Source organism: Echinops telfairi, unplaced genomic scaffold, assembly GCF_000313985.2.
Source record: "Echinops telfairi isolate 266 unplaced genomic scaffold, ASM31398v2 ScPeMD7_2;HRSCAF=8, whole genome shotgun sequence".
NCBI classification, from domain to species: domain Eukaryota; kingdom Metazoa; phylum Chordata; class Mammalia; order Afrosoricida; family Tenrecidae; genus Echinops; species Echinops telfairi.
In genome coordinates this window covers 9,793,671-9,803,497 of record NW_022103898.1, presented here as the reverse complement: position 1 = coordinate 9,803,497, position 9,827 = coordinate 9,793,671, and the positions used below count along the sequence as shown (strand labels likewise).

The 9,827-nt window shown below is 45.3% G+C and overlaps 1 protein-coding gene across 1 annotated transcript in view; it reads left to right on the top strand.

The window, feature by feature from the left end:
• ENTHD1 (ENTH domain containing 1) overlaps nt 1–5,276 on the top strand; it is a 180,390-nt gene extending 175,114 nt beyond the window's left edge. Inside the window, exon 6 of the mRNA XM_004700677.3 lies at nt 4,016–5,276. Within this exon, the coding sequence (XP_004700734.1) occupies nt 4,016–4,620 (605 nt within the window). The 3' untranslated portion in view covers nt 4,621–5,276. The remainder of the gene's footprint in view (nt 1–4,015) is intronic.
• The last annotated feature ends 4,551 nt before the right edge of the window (nt 5,277–9,827 follow it).

Genomic DNA, 9,827 nt, shown 5'->3' with positions numbered 1-9,827 from the left:
CAGAGAATTGGGTAAAGGGAGACGTTGGACAGTGTAAGACACGACAAAATAATAATAATTTATAAATTATCAAGGGTTCATGAGGGAGGAGGGGTGGGGAGAGAGAAAAAACGAGGAGCTGATACCAATGATCCCAAGGGCGCAAGTAGAAAGCATATGTTTTGAGGATGATGATGGCAACAAATGTACAAATGCGCTTCACACAATGGATGGATGGATGGATTGTGATAAGAGCTGTAAGCGCCCCCAATAAAATGATTAAAAACAAAACAAAACAGTGGGCTCAAACATAATAATGATTGCGAGGATGACCCAAGACCCGGAAGTGTTTCGTTCTGTTGTTACATAAGCTCACAAGGAGTCAACCAACTCAACAGCACCTAACCACAACAAGGTAGAGTTGAGGGCGTGGTTACCATAATAAAGCCACATGTTTAAATGTCCATGCCAACGAAAATACTGAATTCTGGGAGCCCCATCCCCCTTCCCTTCCTGGATTTCCCCAGTACTGGTAGCCAGATATTTGCGGTGTAGGCGGAAGATGATAACTCTTCCATTAAGAATCTGACCCTCCAAAGAAAAAAGGACTTTAGGTAGCAGCTCTAGGAGTCGGCCAACACATGGCCCCCCAAATGGCTGCATGAAGGCATGCTGGAGCTCAGTGTCCACAAGTCCCGCACGAACGTCAGAGCTTCCCGTCAGCCCTGGAAGCCTCCATTCTTAACAGCCAGAAGGGCCAGGCATCTGAGAAAAGCACCTCACATGGATCATTGGGCCAAAGCAAAGAGAAAAAAACAAGAGAAACAGACTCTATGCAAGGAAAGGACAAAAACCCACTCCCACACCAAATACCTTCAAACAAACAAACAAACAAAACACTTTATTGTGAACCAGGCAAAGGTTTGCAAAGCAGATCACAGTTGTGGTAGTTGCACAACTTCATGTGAACTTGATAAACGAATGAAAGGGTGGAGTCTAGCCTGTCAATCAGGTCATAGTCTGATTCCTCCTTGTGGGCATGGCCTTCTCCTGAGGATTCTGGGAATTTCTCTCTTGATTCTGCCATCAGAAGAGGTGGGCCTCTCTCTCACTCTCAGTCTCGCTCTCGCTCTCTCTCTGTGTGTTTCACCTTCTTTCTGACACCACACGGAACCATGCTGATGGCAGCCAGAGCCCTGGAGAGGCGTCCACCACCATTGGATCCACAGGACTTACCACCCACTGGCTTGTGATCTTCCTGTATTGGGCATCATTGAATATACTGAGCGAGTCTGAAGAGGAATTTATAGACTGGTATCAGACGTTGGGACTAATATCGGACTCGTGGACTTGATCTGGGCTGGGATGCTTTCTCAATATACAATTGCTCTTTGATATAAAGCTCTCTCTTACACACATATGAGTGTCTCTGGATTTGTTCGCTAGCCAGTCCAGTCTAACAATAGTTTTGCGTTCAACAACCCGTATGCATTTTGGTTTGACTCATCCATTAGCAATCCTCTCAGTGTGCCATCTCTTCTCCGACATGGTTCTGTTTCTCTTCCTCCTTCTCGCCTAGCCCTGAGAACTTGATCCTGGGGTGAGTGCTGCCCTTTGGATCGTAAGTAACCAGTGATGCTGTCAGAGGTGAAGGGTAAGAGTCAAAGCCCGGGGCAGTCCCACCAGTCTCTGCGGAACCAGTTCGCCTGGTCTTTCTTCGGAGTCTGTGTGCTGTTGCTCATGTTCCTTCCCACTTTGCCAACACCTTCTAAAGGGATCCTGGTCAAAGCCCTCGGTGGTGGTAGCTGGGGACCCTCTAGTGCTGGGCCCAGGGATTGTGGAGAATGGGGTTGGCGGGCTTCATTCAGCCATTGGACTATTTGTCCCTGTGTGTGTTTCCACTCTCATCACTCTTTTCCTCTGGATGGGAAAAAATAAATAAAACAACACTTGTACCTTAAATGGCTGCTCACGAGCTTTTAACACCCCAGTACCTCAGGGTGTAGAAGATTGTTTTGTGAGCTATGTTATGCCAATTGACCTTGAAGACCCCCTAGATTCTGGTCCTGATCCCACTATGCTCCAGAGACAGAGTACCCCCAGGCCAGAGTGCAGCCCTGGGAATCAGGGCACCAACGTGCTGAGACTTGCACCATGAAGATGCTCACTGCCGTGGTACCCTCTTTTTAATCCCGTGGTAGACAGTCTAGATGGACCTGGGCCAGGTTCTTAAGTGCACTTGGCTTGGCTTGGCATGGTTTGGCGTGGCTTGGCGTGGTTTGGCGTGGCTTGGTATGGCGTGGCTTGGCTTGGTTTGGCGTGGCGTGGCTTGGCTTGATGATGTGTTGGTAAAGTTCCTACTTTCCTTGTCATGGCCTCACGGCCTGCTGCTGCGTCAGCAGAGAACACTCATTCCACTCCACCAAGTGTTGGGAGTAGGACTTCTCCTGAGAACGGGAGATCGGCTGTGCAGTGCTTTGAAGCCAGAAGTAGCGAGAGCCTCCTGCCTGTGACCGTGGTTTTCATAAATCCAGTCAAGTTTAGAAGAGACAGGAATTTTTCAAACAAAATAAAATAGTACAGGAAGATCAAGTCACCTGCAGTAAGCATCAATTTTCCTGTTTCATGATTTGAAGTACGTAAATAAATATATGCATATATAATAAGAGCAGAAAGTCCAGATTTAGTTCCAAAGATTTTAGAACTCCACTTCCCTAAGAAGTGCCACCTCCTCCATACACAAGGGGCCCTGGTGACAGTGGGTTAAGCGTTGAGCTGCTAAACTGGAAGGTCAGTGGTTAGAAACCAGCCCCTCCGCAGGAGAAACAAATGAGGCAAACTGGTCTCCTGACAGCGTGTCCAAAGCAGGTGAGATCAAGTCTCTCCATCCTTGCCTCCAAGGAGCGCTCTGGCCAATTTCTTCCGAGACAGGTCTGTTTGTCCTGGCAGCAGTCAGTGGTACGTCCCATGTTCTTCTTCAGCGCCGCCATTCAAATGCATGGTCTCTTCTTCACGCTTCCTCAGTCACTGCCCAACTTCCACATGTATGTGAAGCGACTGAAAATACCGTGGCCTGCGCCAGGGGCACCTTAGTCCTCCCTGCCTTCAGTAGAGGGCGAGCAGAAAAGAGGAAAACTCAACGAGATGGTTGACACCGTGGTTGCAACAAGGCTCAACCGTCACCATGATTGCGGGAAGCTGCCAGACTGGGCAGTGTTTCCTTCTGTTGCTCTCTCACGGTCATGGTCATGAGGAGTCAGAATCAACGGCACTTCACAGCAACATAACAACATCAGACGATGAAGTCGTGTTCTCACCAAACATCGTTTAACATCTCAGGGAACACGGTGTTCTTGCAATACACCATCGGTGACGTATTTTGAGTACCTGGGAAGGGATTTAATATGATTTAATAGGATTTTTCCTGAAAGGAAGTAAATTTTTAAAATCAAATCTTTAATCTTGTGGAAAATACAGTTGTACTTAAAGTTTCTTGGTGAGAAAAATAATTATGCACATGTGCGCAAGTACTTTTGATCTCAGCTGGGTTGGGCTTCAGTCTTGATATTTGACTGAGTGAAAAGGATTCTTTTCCCGAACTTTTGGGGCCTTTTCGTTGGTATTTCGTTTTGTCATTATATTCTCTGTAGGGAAAACCTGGAAGAGATAAAGGCTTTCTATGGCAGTCTACTTTAAATGCCAACTTCAAATACTGGCAGTCCGTAGAAGAGGATTTAATTTTTTACTTTCCTGCTCTGAGTAGTTTAGTATAAAAATATGTTGGGTAAGGTTTGGGAGTCAAGATGAATATTGATAATTCTATTTTTGTTTTATTTCCATGGTTTAATGGAATAATACATGTATAATACGTGTAGAGGTTTTCTCAATATCCTGCTTTGGATTTATTTAGGATTATTATGAATATTTAAAAGGCTAAGTAGTTTATTTATGTTGAGACCTTCCAGCGAGCATTTTACATGGTAGAATTCTTTCAGCTATTACTGCATAATCTTTCCCTCTTGTTTATATATTTCAGTTTCAACTGCCTCCGAGGGAGCATCCTCCTTCTCAACATTTTCAGCCTCGTCTCCGGATTCAGCATCTCCAGAGAAATCCGTTCATGTTTTGTCCTCAGTTTTGGCTGAACCCTCCTTCTGGACTTTATCCCACCAACCATCTTATTCTGCTTCCCTTAGAGATAAAGATAAGACAGCCAGGGTTCATCACCCCTTTAGTCCTAGGAGTACGGTGTCTTCCGACGAAGAGGAGAATGCCAACCTCCACCTACTGGAAGGCCTGCCAGACGGCGCCGATCCTGCTAACAACCAGACCAGGGGCGTCCCTGGCACTAATTCGGCAGAGTTGTCCACCCCAAATGTAGACCACTTCACCTCTCTGTCCAGCGCTAGTAGTCCCATAGCCAAAGTCTTGCCTAGGGAGCCTGAATCAAACCGTTCCATTCATGTGCTTTTAGGAGAGGTGAGAAGTGCTATAGGCAGATTGCATAAAGATCTGAGCACGGTGATCCAAGAACTTCATACCATCAATTGCCAGCTGGGGAGCTTGAGTGGGAGCAGTCAGCAAATAAGCACCTCTTTGCAGTCTACTCAGTCTTCTGAGGGTAGCTCAGATCAGAGCTAATCAGCTCAAAAGCCACCGGTGGGAAAACTCAGGTGGGCCCACTTCCCAAAGCCCTAAGTCAGTCTTTTGTCGATCTTTCATATGACCGCTAAGAAGGGGAGTGATGGCTTCACTGTTCCTAGTCAAGTGGCTTTCGGACCACTACATTTATTGGGGTAGTTTATTTGGATGATTAATGTTTTTGAAAGCGAAAAGACGCCACCTCTGATCATGGTTTCAGATTTTGGCTGTCGGTTCCTTTGAAACTGCAGGAAATTCACTGTCCGTGCTGTGTGCTTCACCTCCACATAGGGGAGGCACCCCTGAACGCTGCGGTAAGACCTCAAACTGCAAATACGCGTTCCAAAATGTTGACTAAGTGTGCTGTAGGAAACCCTTTAATTTCCCATTGTATGGCGCCCCGTTGTTAACCAGACTGGGCCTCGACTCAGGGGGATAAGGTTTACTGCATACATTTCACGTGTTCTTTTGCCAAATTTCAAGTTCTGCCAACCCAGGGTTAGAAAGATTCTTTCTCATCTTTTGGATCCCATAGTTGATTGGATGTTACATTGTGACGAATAAGACATGGAACAGTGTTTTATTGCAAAATAAATCCAAATGCCTACTTTTTTCCTTCTTCTGTTTTGGAAAATAAATCTGATATTTTCCTTTTATATGCCTATTTCTTCATTCATTAAGATAAACTTTTGAACTGAAATTTCATTTCATAGGCAAACTGATCTGGTTTAGGGATTACAGACCAGTGATTCTTGGTCCTGCTGCTCTTTGACTGTCCATGGAATCTTTTATTTTATCTTCTTAGAATATTGTAATGCATTTCATGCTTCCATCACTAAGTTCCAAGAACTACCTGTTCACTGCTAATCTTGCTTCATTTATATCCCTCCCCACTGATGCTTTTGAAGAAGTAGGGAAATGTTTGTAAGCACACGAATGCCTGGATCTCACAAGAGTTGAAGCAGTTGGCTGCTAATACAGGGTCATTATAGATGGAAATCAACTCGACAACAAAAAATTTCATGGATTATTTTGAAAAAAAGTATGGGACTTAAAAGTATATATACTAATGCCTGCATCTCACCCTCCAGACAAACTGAAATTGATTTTCACTACAAAGCTTAACTAATGGTTATTCTTGTGTTCCACTTTTTGAGAAACCGCCAACTGTTTTACAAAGTGGCTATACTACTTTACCATAAGTTTTTGTGTGTAATGTTTTCATCGTCCTCTGATTCAAAATTTTGTCTAATTCTCATCATGGAAAAAAAAAGTTTTACATTTTAAAATTTCCGGGCATGCACCGTTTGATCATTCTAACATCTGGAGTTTTTGCAAGTCTGATTTTTCCCATCAGCTACTGGTACTTGCTCATGATCATGCTACCATGTTTTCTCCTGGACTTGATTATCTGTAAGTGCGTGCTGCTCATACTATTGGGGAAGTTATTTGTATAAGTAACATAAAAGACCTAAGAGCTTGATGTTGTTGTTGCTATTGTTGTGTGTATGCTTTGGGGGTTTTTTGTTTGCTTGTTGTTGCTTCTGCACATGCCTGGTTCACTATCATTCTGATTAGGCACATCAAAGCTATGGCTTAAGGTTTTCTAGAACACCCAGGTAAGTTCCAGGATCTCAGGCTAGACTTCCCACCCTCTCTGAGGTCATTTCTGTTCTTCTTACCTCTACTGAAAGAATTCAAGAAGCACGTTTAGCCTTCAATCGCAATACAGAACGATTCTATGGACAAAGTATCGAATGGGGCAAGAAGCATCAAAAAAAGATGTAAGAGATACACAGCGCCACTGTACCAAAAGGAACTAGTCACTATTCAACCATCTCGAGAGGTAGCACATGATCAAGGCCCAATGACGCTGAAGGAGAAATCCAAGCTGCACTAAAGGCATTGGCCAAAAACAAGGCTCTAGGGATTGACGGGCTATTCATTGAAATGTTTCCACAAGTTGATGACGCACCGGAAGCGCTTACTCCCATGCTAGTCCGTTTCACTAACGCCTAAGATACTGGTCTGCTTTGCATTCCGTTTAACCTTTGACGACTTCCAGTTTTCCTAGATTCATACTTTGTTCACATCAAGTTGCGATTTTAGCAGATATTTGCAGCTGTTTCTTCTCACCTTGAACTGTGCCCCATCAGCAAAAGAAGACCCCAAGGGCCCCACTGCCACAGGCTTTATTCCATTCACGTCACCGGGGCACAGTGGAGGCCAGGGAAAAGAGAGACTGGCGTCGTGGCTGCAATAATGCGTCCAAACGTAAGAACCGTGGCGAGGACGGCACAGGACCCGGCGGTGTTTTGTTCTATGAGTGGATGTTGTCTTGATGGCAGTGAGTCTGGTGTGGGGTTTTGAAAGCGTTACAGTGTCTGAAAGCCACAAGGACAGTTCTACTCTGTCCCGTAGCGTCCCTGTGAGCTGGAATCGACTCGCTGCCATTTACGTTGGAGCATGGCTTGGGTTCCTACAGCCAGGAGCCCTGGTGGCAGCGGATTCTGTATTATTTGAACGCGCCAGCTGCTCGGTGGGAGGAAGATGAGGCTTTCTGTCCCCATGAAGATTCACAGGCTCAGAAACCCACAGGGACCGTCCTCCTCTGTCGTATAGGATCTCACTACAAGTCACAATTGACCGGTGGCCTTGACTCAGTTCTGGCTGTTGTAGTCCGCCTTTGGTTCCTAAGGCTGTGTACCAGATCCTGGTGAGACAAACAAGACGTGGTTCCTTTCCTCCGCATGCTAGTTTGATAGATTAATGAAATTACACACACACACACACACACACACACAAATTCTGCAAGGGGTATATAGGATTTGACCTTGTCATTGAGTTCAGGGAAGTTTTATCTAAGAAAGCAGCTCTTGAGATGAATATACTAATGGTAAAGTAAAATAGAAAGGAAATCCGAAGGACCACTCCTCTATTAGTGTACTGCACCCATCAGGGAGAGCCACCAGTGGGCTCTTAAGGGAATATAATCTCTCTTCCTCGAGACTGACTGGGAAATTTCTTAGCTGTGCCTTGCTAAGCACGAGTCTATCATGGGCTCTCTCGAGTCGTTTCCATCACCACGGCCATATTTTCCAACGTCTTGGTTTCCAACGTTCACATTGCAATCTATGTCACTAAAAGCTAATATACTTTGAGGAAACAACTCTTCCCGCGCCATAGTTTGCTTCTGGCATTATACTGTGTCACATAATGCTCCCCTGTTGTTCACACCATTGTCACATTCTGCCTGGAAGTAGATCACCAGGTCCTTCCCCCGAGTCCACCTTGGTTGGGAACTGAGGGCTGTTAGGACTTGTGTCAGTGGGTCTTGGCTGGAAGCCAGAAATACCATAAGATGTTTGCCTGTGTTTTACTGTTCTATGTAAAGGCATTTTTTTTTCCTGTGTGGAAAATAGCAAATTATGCTCCAAGTTTGTGAATATTAGGACTTCCAGAACAGTTATGCTCAGGTGGAACTAAGGGGCACTCATTCAAACAGAACCAGGGGATACTATACTGCCTGGTTTAAAACCAGGAAAAGTAGGCCTCGGGTTGCATCCTTCCACAGGCGATATCCTGAGAGAGTCATCGAGAGGCTGGACTCGATGGTGAAGAACATAGCGTCAGGACTGGAGGAAGGCTCCTTAACAACCCACAGTCTAGAGATGACACCGCCTTGCTTTCCGAAAGCCACAGGGCTCAAAACTCTTACTGATGGAGATCAAGACTACAGTCGTCGTGATATTTTGCCTCCGCATAAAGGAGACAGAAAGCCTCACCATCAGATCAACAAGCAACATCATGATACGTGGAGAAAAGGCTGAGGTTGTCAAGGAGTTCGTTGTACTTGGAATCAGAATCAACGCCCCATGGCAACAATCATCAGGAAATCAAATACCACATGGCATTGAGCATATCTGCTGCACAAGACACCCTGAACGTGGGACAAAGCTAAAATGTCACTTTGAGGACCAAGATGCGCCTGCCCCATGCCAGGTACGTCTAATCCCTTCATATGCTTGGAAAAGGTAGGGGATGAATACGGGAGAGTGGGGCAGACGGATGCCCTGGAATCACGGTGTTGATGGGGACGAAATCCTTCTTGGAAGATGCACACGTCATCTCACGTTCTTTGATCAGTCCATGGAAAGGGACGTCAGGCTTGGTCAAGCAGAGGGTCAGCAATAAAAGGAAACACCCTGTGGTATACAGATGACACGGTGAGTTGGACTGATACAGCGGCGGCAACAACGGTGACGACGATGCAGGACCGAGTGGTGCTTTGTGCCCCCGTGCCTTGGATTGCTTGATGTCGGGACAGACTCAATGGCGCCTATCAACAAGAGCAACCCTGGGGAAGAAAACCTTCCAGAGACACCGCACCCTTCCTTCCATCTCCCTTTCCCAAAAGGTGCCGCGTCAGGAATTCGGACATTCACCCAAAGGCACCCCACAAATAATGGAGGCACCGCAAAAACCAGTTCACCGGAGAAGTTCTCTGCTTACTGCGCGCACATACAACTTCAGGTTTTAACTAGGCTTTGCATAGCTCCTATATTCCAATTCAACCATTTGCTAATTAGTATTATTAGCAAGCACTTATTTGAGTTTCTATTTAGCCAACACCATTAAATTAATAGAATAGACTTGGCTTAAATTGAGAGTGAGTATATTCTGATTGACTTTGTAATTATGTTAGATTAAAAATACTTCATTAGATTTTATTCTCTCAAGTATTTTGCTTGAAGATCCCATTATAAAGCAGTTATAAAAATGCTGTACAGTTTACTTTCTGCCAAATTAATCATGTACTCATTCTTTAAATATTTATTAAGCCCCATTTTATGAGCTGACCACTTGCTAGACATTGGGGATTCAGCAGTGACTGAGATGGATGTGGGTCCTATCTTCAGAGCTGCGGTTGAGTGGTGGCATACATAAATCAACGGGTAATAGCCATCTCGCTCATGTGTAAGTGTTACAAATTTGGGAAGCACAGACTGGTGTGTGGCGTCTTAATAAAGAGGGGCGCCCTCCCCTGAGAAGAATGTACCTCAAACGATGGCACTGAATCTGCAGCTTCGGGAGAAGGATATATCTGACCAGAGCACACAGGAACAGATGACGGGGGAGGAGAGAGACTGGAGCACATCCTGACCCACTAGGCCAAACAGAGCAGCCAGTCCACAGAGAGGACCACA